This window comes from Chiloscyllium punctatum, chromosome 1 (genome assembly GCF_047496795.1).
Source record: "Chiloscyllium punctatum isolate Juve2018m chromosome 1, sChiPun1.3, whole genome shotgun sequence".
In the NCBI taxonomy this organism is placed as follows: Eukaryota; Metazoa; Chordata; class Chondrichthyes; order Orectolobiformes; family Hemiscylliidae; genus Chiloscyllium; species Chiloscyllium punctatum.
In genome coordinates, this window is record NC_092739.1 from 121,766,081 (window position 1) to 121,788,673 (window position 22,593).

The window sequence follows — 22,593 nt, forward strand, 5'->3', positions numbered from 1 at the left end:
ATCTCTTATACACAAAAGGGCAGTACTTTGGCTCAGTGGTTCGCACTGCTGCCTCACAGTGCCAGGGACCCAGGTTTGATTCAACCCTCAAGACCACTGTCTGTGTGCAGTCTGTACATTCTTCCAGTGTCTGTGTGGGTTTCCTCCGGATGCTCTGGTTTACTCTCAGTCCAGAGATGTCCATGGCAGGGGGACTGGCTATGCGAAATTACCCATGGTGTCCAAGGATATATAGGTTGGGTGGATTAGCCATGGGCTATGGAGAGTGATGGGGATGGGGTATGTCTGGGTGTGATGCCCAGAGGGTCAGTGTAGACTCAATAGGCCAAACTGTCTGCTTTCACACTGTAAGGATTCCATGAAATGGATGACTTCACACTTACCCACATTGAACTCAAGTTGCCAGTTTTCAGTTATTTTTAATCCAGTGAACAGACTTGCAGTGAGCCTGTTTTTTTTAATGCCTTCAAGGGAGCACTGAACTTGTCTCTAGCTAAGGCAGAGCTCATATTGTCAAATTTTAGGTAGTGCGAAATATAAAAGTCAGAATCAATACAGTCTGCTGGACTAGTTTGGGTTACTTAATAAATCAGATGTATTACTGATAAATAACCCACAATTCACAGATCTCTAACTCCACGTGAACTGCATATAACCACTCAAAACCAGAAGTTCCAATGTTAATTGTGTAGGATGTTGCTATGGCCTTTTTTTTTTGGTCCATGCCCAGTTACCCTGAAAAGGGGTTAGGTTGTTTTGAGATCTTTGGAGTATGGTGTCTGATCACACTCCCTACTCATCAAGAAATGTTGTTAAGCAGGCAATTCTAAGATAATGACTGAACAAGGCTGAGCGAGAATCTGTTCCTGTTCAAGTCTGGATAAACATTACTTGAAATTGATACTTTTATCAATGTGTGAAAACTAACAATGAGAAGATGAACAGCAAAGGAAGACTGTAAAAATCACTTCGTGAGTTGGTGCAGTGTGTTCTATGACAGCCATAATGAATCAATCTGGAGGAGGTCGGCATCGAGTACAGTAGATGCACTAATTAACTATAGTGCTCTATCTTGGCTAGTGTGGCTATTCATGAAGTTGCTGTTGCAGTCTCGTAGACATAGCAGCATATTCCACTGTATTCCTAACATTTTCAATAGTGACTAATTTTTTAGGGTTCAGGACACAATGTATTTGTTATAGAGTATTTAGTTTCGACTGCTTCAGCCAGTATTGACGGAATTGGTCTTAGCAAGTTTCAGGTCAATGGTTACACCAATTATCTAACTCAATCTTGATGAGGCAGCACAATTTTTCATTCACCAAAACTAGCATTAACTTATATTTTTAGCTGATTAGTCATCAAGTATCTGGAATATCATCAATAAAACATTAAAGCAGATTATATTTATTTTCTATGCTTGCACGTCAAATACATAAATATTTTAAATTCCATTTTAAGACCATATATTTATGGAACTGATTTACAGTAAGCTAAATTGTAATAATGAATAAGCACAAGGCTCTTTGTGGCACTTGATACAATAACAAGATGTTGTAACCTTAAAACAATTTTCAACTAAGTTTCAGATAATACATTAAAAGCTTCAAGTCAGTGATTTGAATACATTTTACTGTATTCTAACTATTCAGAAGGACATCATATTGTAAACATCCTTCCAAGTTACAAAGGCAAGGTTCAAGACTCACTAATGTTTTTGGTTTAAGGCATCACCAAGCCTCCAATACACAGACTTCAGAATAAATAATTTTAGATGTGGATAAAATTTACAAATTATAGTGCAGAGGATGTAAACATATTTGTAGTTCACAGATGTAACTGGGGCACAAATAAAGATGTTTCAAAGACAATCAAATGAATGCTAAACAAAAGATCATTTCACTGTATAGGTCCTGCAGCTATAGTATACCGAAGTCTGGTACCTAAGTAACACATGCTTTGCTACAAAGCTTCAAAATGCAAACTTCACATATCTTAAGGCCAAACATGCCAATCTTTCAATGTCCTTGGAAGAGACAGAAAAATGATGAGAATACAGTAGATCCAAACATATAGCTCCATTTCCCAGAGTTACTGTTCCAAGATAGGATTAAATGTGGGGGCGAAAAAAGGTAAATAGATATTCTTTCAAATCTTATTGATACAACTAGTACAATGATTCTGCCTGAAATAAATATCTCTAAAACACACAAGATTCAGAATATCACTTGTTTGCTATCAAACAATTTACATGGTACAGTTTAAGTATTGATTGTACTGCAAGAATACAAAATTTACAATTTCTAATATTCAGTACTTCCCATAAACATCTGGGCAAGGGTGGGAGAAAGAATCATAATGGCAATCTGGTATCTCTTGCTAAAACAACAGTACCATTAGTCATCAAAAAATAATACAAGGTAAAAATCAATTTGACAAAGGCCACTTACATAATACATGGTTATTTATGCTTGACAGTTACATATCAATCAGTTTTTATTTACAAATACAAGTAGGGCAGTCGACTGGAACAGAAGCTTTTTTAAATATTTGAGCAATATTTCCAAAACAAAAAATAAAACTTTTGATTAAAAAGCAAATGCCACATTTGAATATACACACATTATTTTTCAAACAATTGCCTGGCAATACAGATCTGCAATATTGCTGAAAAAGACATTCTTGAGTTTTGTCTCTTGCACAAAAGACAAGAACGCCAAGTTTCAAAATGATCACAACAATGGTAAGGTTGATTCTGACTAAGGGGTTGCCATGGAGAAACCAAAAGCAGACTAGATGCTCCCTATGTGTTATGGTGATGTCTTGGTCAGAGTCAACTGATGAACTGTTCAGCAGTCTATTCTCCTGTGATACAAACTGTTATGAATATTTGAAATGTGGCATTATGTTTTCTCCTAATGAGTGCAAGACGAATGATTGTGCATATTTCTCTTTTCAGCAATTATGTTTTCTACCTTTCACTATTTTATATCAAATAAAACAAAGCAAAACAGAGAATAAGTTCCACTTAACCCCAACCTCCCACCACACTCCTCAAAAAGAAAAGTAACTCAAGACATTTAGCTGACTTAGAATTCCTCAGCTTTATTTTTAATTTACTAATTAGTGCAATAATTATATTCCATAACTTTGGGACTTTAGCTTTATTCCACATGTAATACAATTTCTAAGTTTGCTTCCAATAGCAGTACTAGCAACAGAAATTTTAAGAAGTTGAATACTAACAGATAAAATACAAAATACAGACTGTAACTCCTTACCAAGTGGAAACTAGTCAAAATGGAACAGGGATATATCTAGTCATTTTTTACCATGATCCGAAATATTGTAAATTTGTGTGGTGGGATTTTCTTTGAACAATAAAAAATATACATGTCGGGCTCCAAGATCATCATGGTCCAACCTGACACCTTGCGACTGAGCGATAACAGTTTATCACCAGGCAAAATCTTTTGCAACTAAGTCAAGGATCAGAACAGACAAGTTATAGTTAAAAAATGCCTGTGAGACAGGATCCAGTAAATCTTGGATTTCTCACTCTCGGCTTCCACCCCACCCCTCTAGCATATCACCACTGCATCTTCCCACTCACCATTCAATCAACTGCTGGGGAACATTGCTGTAGATCACAAAAATGATATCCTGTAGCCTGAATTTTTATTTCACTTGTCTGCTGGCTAGGCAATGACTCCTACCAGGGTCAAAAACATATAAATGAGCGCAGGAAGTCAAATACCTTAGAGTCTCAGCATGCACGATTGGACACTTGCCAGAATACCTCGATGTGTCCATCCAAAACCAGCGTAAAAAATCAAAGCTATAGCCTCAAGAGGAACATTCAACATTAATGTAAATTTAAAAACAAAAACAAAAGGAAATGTAAAAGAGACCAAGTGAGGACTAAAACTTATTGAATGAAGAGAGGCAGGAGGTCTCCACCTTGAGGCTTGCCACACCCAACAAAAAGAATCAGGATTTACAGCTGGTAGGTCAAGTACTCAATTAAAGTTGGCTCAGAACACTGCAACGATCCACTGCAAATTTCATGTGAAAGTACAGTTAAACTTTTACACTGAGCAGTTTAGGTCACGTGATTTTATCAATGAAAAGCCAACATCTAAAAATGTTCACACTGTCACAATCCATGCAATGTCTGTCTAAACGTTTTTGACCCATGCTTTAACAGAAATATCCCAATCCAAAAAAAGGTCTTATTTGAATTATTGCAGATTTATTCCAACTTCATGCAGGCAGTATGAGGATTGCAGAGTTAAGATTTAAGTTTGATATTAAATTGATCCAAAACAGGAAGCAGCATATATTGGACCATTTTTTCTTGGTTCACAAAGATAGATTTGGACACAATCTCCTATTTACTATTTGAACTAATATGTCAAGAATGGTGATCACGCTACAAACATGAACAAGAAACAATAAATTCTGCTAGCATTTAATTAACTATAGAAATTTTTAAAATACTTGACATCTTATGAGTAAAGAAGCTACATCAACAACATCCAAAGATGCTAAAATAAATAGAAAGGGCTACAGATGCTAGAAACCTGAACCAAATTAGAGTGTGCTGGAGAAATGTGTAAATAAAATTCATATCTGACATGGAATTTACATGAAAAATAAAGCTAAGTGCATACATCAAATATGAACAAATCTGTGTGGAAAGGAAAAAGGGTGTATAGGATCACTGCATATGCAAGAATTTAAAAAGCGGAATTGCTTGGTACAGTATTACTTTGCATAGAATTTGAAATACTTACATTCTATATTCAAACTTATAAGTAGTTACCTTCCCAATCACACTTCGACCCTCAAACCAGCCTTAATTGGATCAAGATTACCTTGTATTTTAATTAACGGTGTAAGTTTGTGGTGGTTGCATGGAATTTGGAGATATTGCTTTAAATCTAAGAAATGAGTTTTGAGCAGGTTTTCAGGACTGTAATATTCCCCTCAAAAGGATAACTCAGTTGCATTTGAAACATACATGTTAAAATGCAAAGAAAAAAAAATCAAGTTTTCAAAAACAAGCAGAACATCTGCAAAATCTTCAGACAACCACCCAGGTGACCATGATCATTACGGGCTTTCCACAGAATGAATTAAAAAAAACACCATTTCTGGGAGAAAATGCCATTAATAAAGTTTACTTAATTAAATTATCACATGTAAAACATCCATCGAATGAATTATCTCCATCAATTTTTTTCATATGTAAACTAGTGAGAGAGAGAAAAATGCTACTATACTAGTGGTAATTCTACCCATCAAAGAGCAAGAGAGGAGTCAGCACCATCACCAACCTGCAATGAAAATATTAATTTTCTTACTGATACCAAGAAGTGTGGGGTGGGGCGGGAGGAAAGAATCTACCTTCGTATTTGGTAGAGAACAAGATCTAGTGAATGGTCAGCTTGTGTGGGCTAGTGTCATGGAGGTCTGTTTAATTCAAACTGAATTACACATTGCTTGCTATTTGATGACTAAAACGTTTGGGAAGTTGTTCTGAAGTGACTGTCTTGCCATTAACATACTAAGCAATTTGGAGGTTGCACAGGCACATAGGCATTCTTATTGCCTATGTGCTGGGTAGTGCTCCAAGTGGAGAGGGAAAGTAAGTATTAGATGAAAAGATGGGAAGTTATTGTCAGCTCGGTCCAACATGAAGACTACAACTGAACCTGTTTGGGATTCTGAAATCTCAAAATGCCTCTAATGCAATATTAACTGGTATTGATCAGACAAACAAGAGGTTTCTTTGTATTTTAACGCATCTACACTACAACTTATCACAATTCCATCTGTCATATTGGTTCAGAACATTGAAATATTCAAATGACATAAAAAATTGACACCATGAATGAACGTGTACAATTTATGACAAAATTATGAATTAAACCCCATTAACAATTTAATCTCAAATGTATAAATCTGCTTGATTCAATGGCTTTACAGAACTTAATATCTAGGTAACCAACCAAATCTAAGAAACATCTTTTACCGTCAGGTTTAGATATGGAAACATGCTAAAGATTCACTACAGTGGTTAAAAATAACAACATGTTCCTCGCCCTGGACTTCTCAATTTACCATCCAAATTAGTTCTAAAAGATACAGCAAAACATTGATATCCAAATTGACATACGTGAGATTATGCGAACAGATCTATACTTCTGATTTGATCTTTTACACAATACTTTGTGTCGTTCAATGTAGAGACATAAAAAGATTAGAATTTTATCAGAAAAAATGTAGCATACAAAGAACAAGCAAATTTTCTAGAATTGATGAACACAAGTAAATTTTCAAACAGTAAGTGAAATAAACCAATGTCAAAAAGAGACCAATAAAATGTATACCTTACAAAATGGTCTCTACCCAGCATCAAAAGAATCCAGCTGTTGTGAGGTAAGTATGGGCTTCCAAAATAAGTGCTTTTGTGTAGACGGATATTGTATAATAAAGGGTAAGAAAATCTTGTGTGCTAAAGATTGTATCAGACAATGCAAACCCCAACATAGAAGGAATGAAACCTCTACCATATTCAACCATCCATGTTCCAGCACTCCAGCGCACAGATGTGGCTTCACCTATGGAATGGACGATAGTGTCACCTATAGGAATACAAAATAAAAAGTCACACTTTAGAGTATGTGAGCATTTTTAAAAATGTAATTAGTATCCAAAATGAACACACCCCATTGGGAATCTGGTGTCCTTCATTTGAAACAGGAAATCAAGAGATTTGAGTGGCTACTGTTAGTGAGATAGATTATGCTGAAGATTCAGAGCGCCAAAGCTTTCTGTCTTTATGGATTATATAGAAGAAATTTCCTATCCATTATCAAATTTTCAGCAAGTCCCCTTATGAATAAACTGGTTTACTGCTGCAGACTGTGTTGAGTGCAACTTATCACTTAAAACTGCAGTCCTATCTTTCCTTTAAAGATACATTTAGTAGCTGGAGCACTGCACCAGGTAGCTTACACTTACCTCTCAGCTAAAAGGCCAAAGGTCCTAGCCCCATTCCGATACATATTGGCTATGGAAGAACTCCACACTGCTGCAGGCAAGGAAGTATGCCTTGGCTCCAATACTCAGCAATGGGAAGCATATATGGCCATACAACCATCCATCAAATCTATAAATGATGGTTGAGCAAAGGAGTGATGAACTAGCATTGTGACAACATCATGTATCTTGCCTTCCTAATAGAGGCCATATGATACGGTAAGAGGCCACTGGGCCATTGAGTCCATCCCATCTCCCTATAGAACAATCCATTCAATCCCTATAGCCCTACAAGTTTATTTTATTCAAATTAATATCCAATTTCCTTTTGAAATTATTAATTTATGACATTTGCATGTATTCACTCCACAAGCACTACAATCCACCAAGATCTCCACATTCCTTCAATTCTGGACTTTGGTGCTCTCCTGGTTCGCATTGTTTCATCATCCATGTAAAGCACCTGGAGTCACTTCTGCTATGTAAATATCACTGTCAACCAAGAAAAAAAAAGTTTATGAAAAGGTAAAAAAGAAGTTGCACTAGTATGGAGAAACAGCAAGGAGTGCCACTAATCGGATAGCACTTTCTGAAAATTAGCACATGTATAATGTATGAATAGCTTCCTTTCCTGCTGTACCCAAGTTTTGATTCCAGAAAAAAAAAGCTATTCATATACTGGAAGAAACCTTGGTTTCAGGCATTGACAAAATACACCTCCTGTTAAAAAACGATCAGCTGGGCACAAATTAGAAATGTGGCAGGAATGTTCTCATCTTGAAACACAAATATAAAAACTAACCTGGGTAAAATATTTCACTTTTCGTTGTCCCTTCTTTCCACTGCTGAAAAGTTCCTGAGATAATAGTGTCAGTCACTTCAGCCCAATACCGACCTGGAATATCATGTAAAAATAAGGCATTAGCACTTATTGTTTGTGGCCAATACAAATTCTCCAAACAGCTGTAGTTTTACAGTAATCTAATCTCTATTTCAATTGTGAAAACCTCTCAAAATGCAACATTTAAAAACATTCTTGTATTAGAAGACTAAAATACTAAAGTACAAAAATAAGTTAAAACCAGAGTTAAGACTGGTCCATTTAGTCCATGTTGCGGGTGATGCAGTCTGGCCCATTTTACTATGCCTAACGTTCTGTACGTTAAAAACCAGATGACACCAGGTTATGATCCAATGGGTTTATTTGAAAACACTAGCTTTTGGAGCGCTAAGGACCAGAGCACTAAAAGCTAGTGCTTTCAAATAAACCCACTGGACTACATCATGACATTGTGCGATTTTTGACTTTGTCCAACCCAGTCCAACACTGGTGCCTCTACATGAATTTGTCTTTATACAGAACCTTAATATTATTGAGAGGATCATAGATTTGAAAGCGTAAAACACATACCCGAGTTTAGAAGAAGGGATTTAAGATGTGGGCATAGATAGTCTGTTAGCAGGATACTTTTGATGAGTTATAATGATGGTTCAGAGGAGGAGAGACAGTTCTCAAGAAAACAATACACATATGCAAACAAGGAACAACAATCAATCAATCACTTGCCCCTTCAAGCCTGCACCTCCATGTAATAATATGACACTGATCTAATTTTAACCTGAACTCTACATTCTTGTTTATGCACCCAATAATCTTTCATTCCCTTTGTAATCAAGGATTTACTTCTACCTGAATGATGTTTGAAAATTCTGCATCAATTGTCTTTTGAGGAAGGGAATTCCATTGACAATCAACCTCGAAACATAAAACAAAAACATTTTTTCACCTGTCTTAAATAGAATACTCTTTTTTTAAAAACTATGACTCCAAGTTCTAGATTCTGCTAGAAGAGGAAACATCCTTTCAATAATGTGGAGGTGCCAGTGTTGGACTGGGGTGGACAAAGTTTAAATAAAAAAAAAATCACACTACAGCAGGTTATCGTCCAACAGGTTTATTTGGAAGTACTATCTTTCAGAGCGCTACTCCTTCATCAGGTAGCTGTGGATAAGGATCATAATGTCTGTTGATCCTGCTCCACACCTACGTGAAGAAGAAGCAGTGCTCTGAAAGCTAGTACTTCCAAATAAACCTGTAGGACTTTATTTTTTCATACAATTTTTACATAGCTCTTGGGACTCTGCCAATTGAGCTCTCAGTTCAGTACACACATTTAAAAAGCAACATAAAACTATGACCAACAAAAATAGCATGAAAAAATGCAGCCTAAGATTGACTAAATAATTTTTTTGTCAGTGCCCATGACACATTCTTAGTATAGATGGAAAGACAAAGTCACCAATGATGCAGCCGTTTCTTAGCAAGCACACCAAGCAGCAGCCTAGTACTAAATCAAGCAAGGGAAGTTTTGCTGGTTTGCTCATTTACAGAAGAGGAAAGATGACTGCATACCCAAAGATATGTTATGCAGGGAGCTAGCCAGTGTTGAGAGATCACCAGAGTGACACACTCTGGTAAAAGGATGCTGTCAAAAGAGACACAAAAGCCCTCAACATCAAATCAAGCCAAGTGGAAAACTCCAGCTGAAATAGACACAAGAGCAACACGTGATTGCAGAAGATCAAAACAGATACCAGCCACACAACAAGGCAGTAGCGGCAGACAGCATTCCAGCTTAGCACTTGTGGGAAACTTCACCTGTCCACAATCAACTTGTTCAGCATCAAAAGAAATGCAAGCCATCTCACCTGACCTCAAAGTTCAGAGGCTCCATTCCTCTTTTCTCTCAGATAGCAAGATGTTAAACACCATTTTTGTTACAGGTTTACCTTACTGTATAATAACCTTCTCAAACTGGAAACCTAATACAGTTATCTCTTCATAATTTCCTAAAAATTTCCTATTGTAATGTAACCGAATTAACAATTATATTGTACCTGAGTGTCCCCCCGTGTCCACTGCTGTTCCAAAAAGTAGCACATATTCAGTTAGCGATGCATGCAGAAGGCACATAGAACCCATCCAGCCACCAGCATTTACGAAGATCCACTGCAGGTCCTCATCTGGAAGAATGTGACCAGGATACCTTTTCCTTAACTCAACCACAACCTTTGCGAATGCTTGGTCATGATTAAGACCTGAAATACAGCAACATTTTATGTTACAGAAATTCACAATATCAATTGCTTCCAATTACTGTCTTTTAGTAAAGCAATTCTCACTTCCATTGGTCTACCGCAGAAATTATATTGGAGTTTGTTAATTTCGGTCAGTGATGCACAATAATTATATGACTATATTCAGTAAATATGGCTCATTCAAGATGGATATCTGCAAGTGATGCCCCATATCATGAAAAAGCATGATATGTGCTTTAAATATCCATCCTCTTCATTATTTAGATTTTTATTTCTTGTTCTAGGCACACATCCGGATTGACAACAGGTCAAATGAAGTAACTACTGGAACTGCAGTCGGGTTAGTATCATAACTTTACATTTTTATTGCGTCACATGGTCAACAGTTGTTAAATAGCAATGATTAGCTGCCAACATGGCTTGGCAGTGAAATAATATACAAATTACAAGATCAAAAAAAAGTAGATAATTTGGGTACAGAAGGCACAAGAATGCATTAAGACAAAAAGAAAAAGGCCATGAGACTATAAGAAATAGGAACAAGCCTGTCCTGGTATTCACTCGGATCACGGCTGATGGCTCATGCCCATTTTTCCCCAAACATTTGATTCCCTTATTTATCAAAAGACACTTCAAAGCTTAAAATATGCAAAGCACACTGACCCCACAGGTCTCTGTGGCAAGGACTTCCAAATAGAGACAACCCTCTGACAGAAGATATTACTCCTCATCTCAGTCTTAAATTAGCACTCCTTTATTCTAAGGCTATGCCCTCTGGTCTTGAACTCTCCCATCCTCTCAGTATTTGACCAGTCACACCCCTTAAGAATCAGATATGTTTCGATGAGTCACCTCTCATCTTTCTAAAATCCAGAGGGTTGAATCCCAATCTGTTTGGCCTTTACTCAGAAGACAATCCCTCCGTACCAGGGATCATCCTAGTGAACCATCTCTGAACTGACCCCAATGAAATTATCTTTTCTTAAATATGGCTACCAAAATTGCGCAAAGCACTCCAAACCTAGTCTTAGCAGCATCTTACACAGTTGCAGTAAGTCTTCCTGCCTTCAGCCCCCTTGAAATAAAGGCCAAAATTTCATTAGCCTTTCTGATTATCTGCTGTGAAAACATATGAAAAATGGTGGTGATTATTAAACTCTGGATTCACGCTTGTCTTTTTTAAAAATAATTTATTAAATATGGACATTGGCAGTGAAGACAGATTGAAATGGCAATGAGAGACAGATGGAGATGGTAGCCTGAACAATGAGAATCTAAATATGATACTGTTCTCACTGGGATATAGTGAGATTGGGATGTCCGAGAAGATATACTGATACTGGTATTCACTCAGATCTAGCGAAGGTTTATTAGGGTAAGACAGAGTATGAAGGGACTGTCTTATGAGGAGAGTTTGAGTTGGATACGAATACATTGGCATTTCAATGAAGGAGGGGGACAACCTTATTAAAACGTATAGGATTCTTAGTGGACTTGACAGGGTAAATGCAGAAATGTCATTTCCCCTTGTGGGAGAGTTTAGGACTAGAGGGCATATTTACAGAATAAGGGGTTGAACATTTAAGACAGAGATAAGGAGGAATTTCTTCCTCTCGGAGGATTGTGAACCTGCCGATTTCTTTTAACCACAGAGGGCTGTTGAGGCTGGGTCATTAAGTACATTTAAGGCTGAGACTGCCAGATTTTTAAATCAGTAACAGAATCAAGGGTTATGGGGAAAAAAGGCAGGAAAGTGAAGTTGAAGGTTGCCACATCAAATGTTTGTTCTTTGAGTAGCACAGCAGACTTGATAGGCCAAATGGCATACTTTAGCTCCCATGTCTCATGGTTTAATGATCACAGGTATAATGAGTAACATGGGTCTAGGACCAAATGGGTGCATTAGAATTTGTACGATTCTAAGACAGAAGGTACATTTAATTTTTCAGAAGAAATGAAATAGAAAAGTAATATTGTCAAGATAGAGTTAAGTAATCACTAAAAAGTGGAAGACAATGTAGTTTGGTTGAAAAAAAAATCATCTAAACAATCCTTTAAATGAGCAGAGGGATTTGGACGACAGATGCATAGTACATTAAAGTTAACAGCTCAGGATGAAAAAGCAATTAAACCTGCTCGCAAATTTTGGTTTTTAAATTCCACATTTGTGAATAAACCAAGACGTAATATTGACAATGCCTGCAGGTCCTCCTGTATTTTAAGAAGGCTATTGAGGTTTGTAAAAGTACAAAGCAGATTCATTATACTGCTAAGAGGAGTGGTGTTCAGCCAATGACTGGACTGATAGATATTTTCTATTCAACCTGTTCAAAGATATTTTTACACATCTCTAAAGCAGGTGGAACTTGAACCTGGGCATACTGACCCAGAGATAGGGACACAGCTCCCGCACAAGGGCCCCAAGAATGGGATATATAATCTAGTGGCTTGTTAGAGCATGTTAGTGGCAGTTAATGGTCAATGACACTATTGGAACTAGAATCTCCCTTTCTTAAATAGGGATAGTAAATGCCAAGCAGTTCACAACAGTTGACAAATTCAAGATTAATTTCATTTAATATAAACATAATTGAAATTCTCAAAACTGTATTAGTGGGATTTATATTTCCATTTCCTGACTTCGCAGAGATGACAGAACAGGATTCTCCTAAATTTGTAGCTGGTATAATGTTTTGCATTCTTCTAAAAGGGCAGGCACATCTTTCTCATTATCAATTTCAGTTGCAACGGCTTCCAAGCTAAAGCTCTCAAAACTAAGTGATGAAAGTGGCGAGAGATTGCAATTGCTTGCAGACCAGATAGGATAGTGGTGGATGACATCTTTGAGTGATGGATACAATATGGATAAGACAATTCAACATGGTAATTTAATTTGTGTTTGTTTTCAGCTTATGTTAGTACTGGACAAGTCAAATCCCAGACAGGAACCCAGCTTTATAGATTATAATTTTATTTGTTTGGTTTTAATAGAGTGATCTCTTGTTGAAACATAAGCCTGTAATTCTGCAGATATTCCTTTAAAAAACAAAAGGAAGCTTATTACACAAGAAACATTAAAATAGAATAATCTAAACTATTTATAATACATTCAAAAGTTTTAAACACACAGTAAAAATTTGTTCACAAATAGTCCTTTATAAATTGGGGAAAAAAAAAATCAGCTTTTATGAAATGGTCAAAACACCATTCCTGACAGTTCCTAAAAACACCACTCATAATGCTCACACCAAAATCCCCGAATCAAATAGCGTAGTAGGTTTTTATGTCACTTGCAGCTTTTAATATGGAAATATTCAGATCTTTAAAATGCCATGAACAGGTGCACCAAAATAAACAAAAAAGTTAATAGAATGCTCGTTAAAGGACTGTTGTAGAAGGATGCATAAGTTATGCCACAGTTATACAAAACCCTGGTTAGACACTACTTGAGCACTGAGTGCAAATCTGGGCACCACACTTTACAAAGGATACACCTGTATTGATCTTGGAAGGAGTACAACAAAGGTTTACATGAATTATACCTGAAATTAGGCTTGTTTTTGTCCAAACTGAAAAGGTTAAGGGGTGAGGTGATTGAAGCCTTCAAGATATTAACAAAAGACAGCAGGGTAGATAAAAATGAGTTTTATCTACTGGTTGGAGATTTAAAACTAGGGGGCACAATCTACAAATTTGGGCCAGGCTGTTCTGGAGAGATGTTAGGAAGCTCTTCTACACACAGAGGTCTGGAACTCTTCCACAAATGGCAACTGATGCTAGAATCACAGATGCATAGTATGAAAACAGACCCTTCAATCCAATTCATTCATGCTGACCAGATATGCTAAACAAATTTAGTCGCATTTGTTAGCAGTTGGCCCAGATCCCTCTAAACACTTCCTATTTATATACCCATTCAGATGCCTTTTAAATATTAATTGCACCAGCCTTCACCTGGCAGGTCATTCCATACACTCACCACCCTGTGTGAAAAAGTTGCCCCATAGGTCCCTTTCATGTCTTTTCTCTCTCACCTTAAACATATGCCCTCTAGCTTTGGACTCCTTTACACCAGGGAAAAGACCTTGGCTAGACAACCAATCCGTGCCCCTCAAGATTTCATAAACCTCTATAAGGTCACCCTGCAGCTTCTGACACTCCAGGGAAAAAACAGCACCAGCCTGTTCAGCTTCTCCCTACAGCTCAAACCCTGGCAACATTATTGTCAATCTTTTCTGAACCTTTCAATTTTTGCAACGTCTTTCCTATAGTAGGGAGATCAGAATTGAATGCAGTATTCCAAACGTGGCCTCACCAATGTCCAGTACAGCTGCAACATGACCTCCCTTCTCCTACAGTGCCTTCTTCACTACCTTGTCTATTTGTGACTCCACTTTCGAGGAACTATGAGCCTTCATCCAAGGTCTCTTTGTTCAGCAACACGTCCCAGGACCTTACCATTAAGTGTATAAGTCCTGCCCTGATTTGTCCAACCAAAATGCAGCACCTCACATTTATCTAAATTAAACTCCATCTGCCACTTCTCAGCCCATCTGATCAAGGTTCCACTGTACTCTGAGATAACCTTCTTTGCTGTCCACTGTACCACCAATTTTGGGGTCATCTGCAAACTTATGAAGCATACTTCCTATATTCACATCAGTTAGGTCAGTTGTTAATTTTAAATCCGAGAATGTTTTGTTAAGCACTAAGTATTAAGGAACCTGGACCAAACGCAGATATAGGTCATAGATCAGCCATGATCTCATTAAGTGGTGGAACAGACTCAACAGGCTACATGACCTCCTCCTGTTCCCATGTTCAATTGTTTTCCCTTGAGCTACCACACACGTGGGCATCAACTTACTCTGGTAAATAACTACTTTTGGGTTTTTCTCAGATTTCTAATCTCAGACTAACATTAACTTTTCATTCGAACAGAAATCTAATTCACTAAATCTACCATCCCCTTCTCAGGATATTTGCTTTAAACAGCCATCCTGTTCTAAAGGATCAAAATACTATCCAAAATTAAATATGAAACAAAAAGCCACCATTATGGGCAAACCTCTTAAACTTAAGAAAACAAGATTCTGTAACTTCTAACAAACCGCTGAAACACAATTATTTACCACTCTGGGACTCAAATACTCTAAAATAAAACATTAGCATACAAACCCATTCATATCACAGTCAGGCTTCAAAACTGCTTTTTAAATTAAATCACCATGATTACTGAAATACTTAAAAACTGACTACTGATGAGCCTGACATTGGTGGTGGGCAAGTGGTTGGAGGGAATTCTGAGGGACTGGATTTACAAGTACTTGGAAAGGCAAGGACTTATTAGGGATAGTCAACATGGCTTTAAGAGTGGGAAATCATGTCTCACAAACTTGATTAAGTTTCTTTGAAGTAACGAAGAGGACTAATGAAGCCAGAGCGGTGGGCATGATTTATATGGACTCCAGTAAGGTGGTCGGCAAGGTTCTTCATGGGAGACTGGTTAGCAAGGTTAGATCTCATGGAATACAGGGAGAACTAGCCATTTGGATACAGAACTGGCTCAAAGGTAGAAGACAGAGGGTGGTGGTGGAGAGTTGCCTTTCAGACTGGAGGCCTGTGACAAGTGGAGTGCCACTAGGATCGGTGCTACCTCCAAACTTACTAACTGTACCTCTCATGCTCGCATCCAAATCATTTATGTAAATGACAAAAAGCAGAGGACCCAGCACCGATCCATCCATCTACCAGCAAAACAAAGTAGCTGGTCACTGACTTCAGGGAGCAGAGTGGAGGGCATACCCATCTGCATCAATGATGCTGAGGTGGAAATGGTCAAGAGGGTCAAAGCCCTGGGAGTGATGATTATCAACAATCTGCCCTAGTCCAACCATGTCGATGCAATGGTCAACTCTCTACTTCCTCAGGATGCTAAGGAAATTCAGTATGTCCACAAGAACTCCCACCAATTGTTACAAATAGATCATAGAAAGCATTATATCTGGACACATATAACATGGTTTGGCAACTGTGCTTTCCAAGACTGAAAGTACAGGTCCATTATGCAACCAGCATTCCATCCATTAACTTCATTTGTACTCCCTGCTGCCTTGGGAAAGCAATCAAAGATTCTCCTCCTCTCCCTCCTCCACCACCACCCCCCCCCCAACCACAGTCATGCTCTCTTCCACCCATTCCATTGAGCAGAAGATACAAAGGTCTGTATACACATACAAATAGATTCAAGAACAGCTTCTTCTCCGCTGTTGTTAGACTTCTGAATTGACCTAGAGTACAACGGGTGAATGGGGGTGGGGATGAAGGTGATAGGTCAGAGAGGAGGTTGGAGTGGATAGGTGAAAAGGAAGATAGGCAGGTAGGACAAGTCACGGGGACAGTGCTGAGCTGTAGTCTGGGAACCCCGCACTGCCCAGTTCTACCTCCTTCCCAAGATCCACAAGCCTGACCACCCTGGCCAACCCATTGTCACAGCATGCGCCTGCCCCACTGAACTCAGCTCTACCTACCTCGACACTGTCCTATCCCCCCTAGTCCAGGAACTCCCCACATATGTTCGAGACACTACCCATGCCCTCCACCTCCTCCAAGACTCCCGTTTCCGGCCCCCAATGCCTCATCTTCACATGGGTATCCAATCCCTCTACACCTCCATCCGCCATGACCAGGGCCTGCAATCTCTCCATTTCTTCCTCTCCAGACGTCCCCAACAGTACTCTTCCACCGACACTCTCATTCGTTTGGCCGAACTGGCCCTCATCCTTAACAATTTCTCCTTTGAATCCTCCCACTTCCTCCAGATCAAAGGGGTAGCCATGGGCACCTGTATGGACCCTAGCTATGCCTGTCTCTTTGTTGGCTACACAGAACAGTCCATCTTCCGTAGTTAGACTAGCACCACTCCCCACCTCTTCCTCCACTAAATTGATGACTGCATTGGTGCCACCTTGTGCTCCCGCAAGGAAGTTGAGCAATTCATCAACTTCACCAACACATTCCACCCTGACCTTAAATTTACCTGGACCATCTCAGACACCTCCCTCCCCTTCCTGAACCTCTCCATCTCTATTAATGACGACCAACTTGACGCCGACATTTTTTACAAACCCACCGACTCCCATAGCTACCTGGATTACACCTCTTCCCACCCTACCTCCTGCAAAAAATGCCATCCCGTATTCCCAATTCCTCCCCCTCCGCCATATCTGCTCCCAGGAGGACCAATTCCACCACAGAACACACCAGATGGCCTCCTTCTTTAGAGACCACAATTTACTTTCCACATGGTTAAAGATGCCCTCCAACGCATCTCGTCAACAACCCACACCTCTGCCCTCAAACCCCACCCCTCCAACCATAACAAGGACAGAACCCCACCGTGCTCACCTTCCACCCTACCAATCTTCGCATAAACCAAATCATCCGACGACATTTCCGCCACCTCCAAATGGACCCCACCACCAGGGATATATTTCCCTCCCCACCCTTTCCGCCTTCCGCAAAGACCATTCCCTTTGTGACGACCTGGTCAGGTCCACGCCCCCCCCCCCCTACAACCTTCCCTCCCGTCCTGGCACTTTCCCCTGCCACTGCAGGAATTGCAAAACCTGCGCCCACACCTCCTCCCTCATCTCCATCCAAGGCCCCAAAGGAGCCTTCCACATCCAAAGTTTTACCTGCACATCCACCAATATAATTTATTGTGTCCATTGCTCCCAATGCGGTCTCCTCTACACTGGGGAGACTGGACACCTCCTAGCAGAGCGCTTTAGGGAACATCTCTGGAACACCTGCACCAATCAACCACACCGCCCTGTGGCCCAACATTTCAACTCCCCCTCCCATTCAGCCGAGGACATGGAGGTCCTGGGCCTCCTTCACCACCAGACACCTGGAGGAAGAACGCCTCATCTTCAGCCTCGGAACACTTCAACCCCAGGGCATCAATGTGGACTTCACCAGTTTCCTCATTTCCCCTTCCCCCACCTCACCCCAGTTCCAAACTTCCAGCTCAGCACTGTCCCCATGACCTGTCCTACCTGCCTATCTTCCTTTCCACCTATCCACTCCGCCCTCCTCTCTGACCTATCACCTTCATCCCCACCCCCATTCACCCATTGTACTCTTTGCTACCTTCCCCCACCCTCCTCTCTGACCTATACCTCCATCCTCACCCCCATTCACCTATTGTACTCTATGCTACTTTCTCCCCACTCCCACCCTCCTCTCATTTATCTCTCCACCTTGCAGGCACTCTGTCTCTATTCCTGAAGAAGGGCTTTTGGCCGAAACGTTGATTTTTCTGCTCCTCGGATGCTGCCCGAACTGCTGTGCTTTTCCAGCACCACTCTAATCTAGAATCTGGTTTCCAGTATCTGCAGTCATTGTTTTTACCTTCTGAATTTACCTGTTAAGATATAAATTTAATGTTGATCTCATTCTCTGTGCAACTTCTCCCTACAGTCGTTCACTCAGTTCTCATGCACTTTGTATGGTATGATCTGCCTATGCTGCACACAAAATAAAACACTTTTAACTGTACCCAGATACATGTGACAATAATAAATCAAATCAAACCCCTCGGGTCCCTTCTAAACCTTTCTCCTTTCACTTTAGAAAATAAACCTTCTGGTTTTGAACTCCCCTACCCTAGGGGAAAATGAGTGAATTCCACTTTGGACACGCTTTACCAATTGCGCCACTGACGACATCACAAATAATTATATAAACCGTTATTACAATTTTTATATAAAGTCAGTGGGCATGCCTTCCTCCAAAACACTATTTCACATCTCCAGCATCCACAATTCTTGGCATTAATTATAACTTAAACCTTGATGAAAAAGTTAGATGCGTACAGTGCAGCAATCATGAGCACCTTCTAAAGGCAGCAATGGTTTATGTCTGCAGTTCAAATATAGAAAAAGCATTGCTCAACATTATGCACTCAAGAAAACTGGCAACTCAAAGAACATTCAACATACTATCTACCTATATGAACAGTCAATCAATTTAACTGCAGACTAACAGTTCAAAAAACATTTTACACATCTGAGAGATTAAATTCATGGATTATTAAGGAAGTATATGCGCATATTTTTGATCACAGCTAAGTCAGTTTAAGTTGGTTTATTATCGCAATCCCTGGTCCCTAAAAGCATTTACAAATCCAGACCGCATTGAGTAAATCATAATTTGCAGAGATACACAGCTAAAGACAGAATAGACTTTCTTTGGTATCAGATTTCCAGTATATTAAAAAAAACAAGCTTCAAACTAATGAAACCTTCAAACCATTGATGATTAAATAAACTAACAAGTAGAAAACGTTGGATGCTAATGTATGTTTCGATAGTTTGCTCAAGTATTTAGTATGAATACTAGCTTCAACATTACTTTTACTTTGTTGAACGCAATATTGTCTATTGTATTTCCAAGTATGATTCCAGTTTCTCATAACTTGACATTGTTCTCAATAAAGAAATTGCATCAGCGATATAAAAAAGCTCTAAGACACAGCAAATAAAATAGATTTAATACTGCCCCTATCCCATAACATAATTGGAACTGCTGTCTACTTTGCACCTTTGGAAAATGCAAGGAATATAAATGAATTAGAAATATAAAAATTGCAAGATTGATAGACATGATGGCACAGCATCAAGTGCTGTTTTAAGAAAATTGGAATGCTGGCACTTCAGTGAATTATCAATCTTCTTGTGCTGTCCTTGTGAAGTGCACAGTACAAATGCCAAATACTTGAAAGCAGATCAGACAGCATTGAGCCAAACACATTTAACACCAAAAACAACTTACATTCATGAAGCATCTTTACCTTATTAAACCATCAAGAAATTTCAAAGGTGCATTAACAAATTTTCACATCAAGTCAAGTGATCAAAATATCAGTCAATAGTTTTGAAAGAGTATCTTAAAAAGGATTGAGGACCAGAAAAATTGGGTAAGGAATTTAGAAAGTATATCCCAGGCACTTGAACTGTGGAACAAATAAAATAAAATCAAACACATCTGTAGAAGTTGAAAGTGTGTATTAATCTCAGAATTGCAAGGTTGGAGGTTGTCACAGTTCTTTTCGTGGTGCTGATGGGGTGGGGATGAAGATCATGGATGTATGTGAAAACAAGCACAATTTCTCTTAAAATTGAAGTGTATCAGAACAGCAGGCAATATAGGACAGTCAGAGTCAAGACAATTGAGTATGGGAATAGAGGGTAGGTGAAACCAGTCAAAAATACACTGGAAGAGTTTCTAGAATGCAAGTTGAACTCCAGAAGCATCAGTCAAGGGTTCAACAGCAGATGAACTGAGACAGGAATGGAGGAGAGTCATTTTACAGAATTGAAATGGGGTACTTATGATGGAACACGTGTACTGGAAGCTCATCTCAAGGTCATTTTGACCTTAGACACTGACCAGGGAAACACTGGAGGCTGAAAGGTAGAGCTTGCAGTAGAGACCAAAGACAACAGTAATCCAAGGCTGCATGTCAGACAAGAATTAAAACTAGTGATGGGGAGGTAGATTATCATCAATGCACACGTGGAACCTTATGTTTTTAGACAATGTCATCGAGGGGACGAACAGGGTCTCCATTTAACATCTTATCCAAAAGACAAGGCAGCTTTTCTCAAATAACACCACATAGAATCAGCCTAGATTTGTGTGCATAGCTATCTGGAGTGGGTCTTTGATTCACCACCTCAGGGAACAACAGTGCTACAAACTGAAATAGAGATACTCAAGGACAGCTCCTCTTACTGATGCAAATCAGTTTTGCTATCCACATTTTGACCTAAACTTGGGTTTTATTTGTTCATGTGATAAGGCTAGGCAAACATTATCCAAGGGCAGTTAAGAGTCAGCCACATTGCTGTATGTCTGGAGTCACATGATGGCATAACCCTACTCCAGATAAATGTAGTTAGGACCAGAATTCAGCGGCCTTGTGTAGAATCCAATCTCAGCAGGTTATTACTTGATGATAGGAATTCTCTAGACTAGCAAGTTGAGGAGGTTAAATCAGATTTTTAAAGCAGGTAGATAGACTTCAGCTATCAGAGTGGAGGGCTATGAAAAGCTGGCATGAAAGAGGAGGCTTGGTGTATACCAGCAATGAGCTTATAGAATGGGTGTGCAGGTTTGCTGCAGCAACTTCTAAGAGAAAGTGGGGACTGCAGATGCTGGAGATCAGAGCTGAAAATGTGTTGCTGGAAAAGCACAGCAGGTCAGGCAGCATCCAAGGAGCAGGAGAATCGACGTTTCGGGCATCAGTCCTTCTTCAGAAATCTTTTCAGCTACTTGGATGCTGCTTGAACTGCTGTGCTCTTCCAGCACCACTAATCCAGAATCATGCCCGAAACGTCGATTCTCCTGCTCCTTGGATGCTGCCTGACCTGCTGCGCTTTTCCAGCAACACAATTTCAGCTGCTGCAGCAACTTCTCAAGTTCTTACAGTAGCACTACCAATAGTACCGCTCTTTCTGCTTGGTTGACATGGAAAGCCAGTTGACTAATAGTGGTAGGTGATGGGGATGGCCCTGAAGAGTAAATGCAAATTGGAGATCAGGGATTTGGCGCAGGCAAGTCTCGCACTCATGGAATTAGCTGCCAGAGGCAGATACGGTTGCAACATTTAAAAGTCAGTTGGACTGGTACGTGAATAAGAAATATTTTAGAGGGACATGGGCCAAACGCACGCAAATAGGACTAGTCGAAAAACATCTTGGCCAGAATAGACAGTTAGACAGAAGAGTCTGTTTCCGTGCTGTATGACTCTATGACACACACATAGACATAGCTCTTGGACGAGGCCAGCACCACTCTCTGAGAACATACCTGAGTACTGCCGGGCCAGCTTGCTCAGGTCTTCCTGGTTGAACACGTGCTCCTTACTGCTTAGCCACGCGCGGAACATCCAGAAGGCGAGCCCGGCCACAGTCACCAGGACAACGGCACGGCCCAGAGTGAGCTTCATGTCAGCGGCTCGAGCCCCTGGGGAAGGAGCGCGACAAACCGTCCCTGGGGGCTGACAGGACAAACCGTCCCGGGGCGGGGGGCGGGGCTACGGGGGGGTGATAGGGCAAACCGTCCCGGGGGAACACAGGACAAACCGTCTCGGAGGGGAAGGAGGAGGGACACACAGCAAACCGTGCAGACTCCCTGCACAGACGGTCTGCTTCCGGCCCCCACTTCTGGCACCGACAGAAAACGCCGGTTCTCCCCAGGGCGCCGTTAGCGTCCTCACCCCGCCCACGTCATGACTGACAGCGCGATCTGCCGATCAGAGGCAGAGCACGCTGTCAGAGGATTTCCCAGGATGCCCCGCCCTCCTGACCAATCAGGGTGGCTCAGTGTCGCAGAGAGCGGAGTGGAGATGGCCGACTGAAGGATGTTCCGAAGTTCATG

At 40.0% G+C, this 22,593-nt stretch overlaps 1 protein-coding gene across 1 annotated transcript; it reads right to left on the minus strand.

Annotated features, from left to right (window-relative positions):
* Nucleotides 1-1,386: 1,386 nt before the first annotated feature.
* sigmar1 (sigma non-opioid intracellular receptor 1) lies at nt 1,387-22,490 on the minus strand. Its single transcript, XM_072573294.1, has 4 exons — nt 22,024-22,490; nt 9,946-10,146; nt 7,850-7,942; nt 1,387-6,650 (listed from the first exon to the last, which is right to left on the minus strand). The coding sequence occupies exons 1-4, from the start codon at nt 22,160-22,162 to the stop codon at nt 6,421-6,423; spliced, it is 663 nt and encodes a 220-aa protein (XP_072429395.1). The 5' UTR covers nt 22,163-22,490; the 3' UTR covers nt 1,387-6,420.
* Nucleotides 22,491-22,593: the final 103 nt, after the last annotated feature.

Excerpts from the sequence above, each read along its gene's own strand:
- sigmar1 (XM_072573294.1), bottom strand. The coding sequence starts at position 22,162 with ATGAAGCTCACTCTGGGCCGTGCCGTTGTCCTGGTGACTGTGGCCGGG. Across the intron at positions 10,147-22,023 it reads GCTGGCCCGGCAGTACTCAG|GTCTTAATCATGACCAAGCA; the intron begins GTATGTTCTCAG and ends GCTGTATTTCAG. Across the intron at positions 6,651-7,849 it reads AAGTGAAATATTTTACCCAG|GTGACACTATCGTCCATTCC; the intron begins GTTAGTTTTTAT and ends GTATTCCTATAG.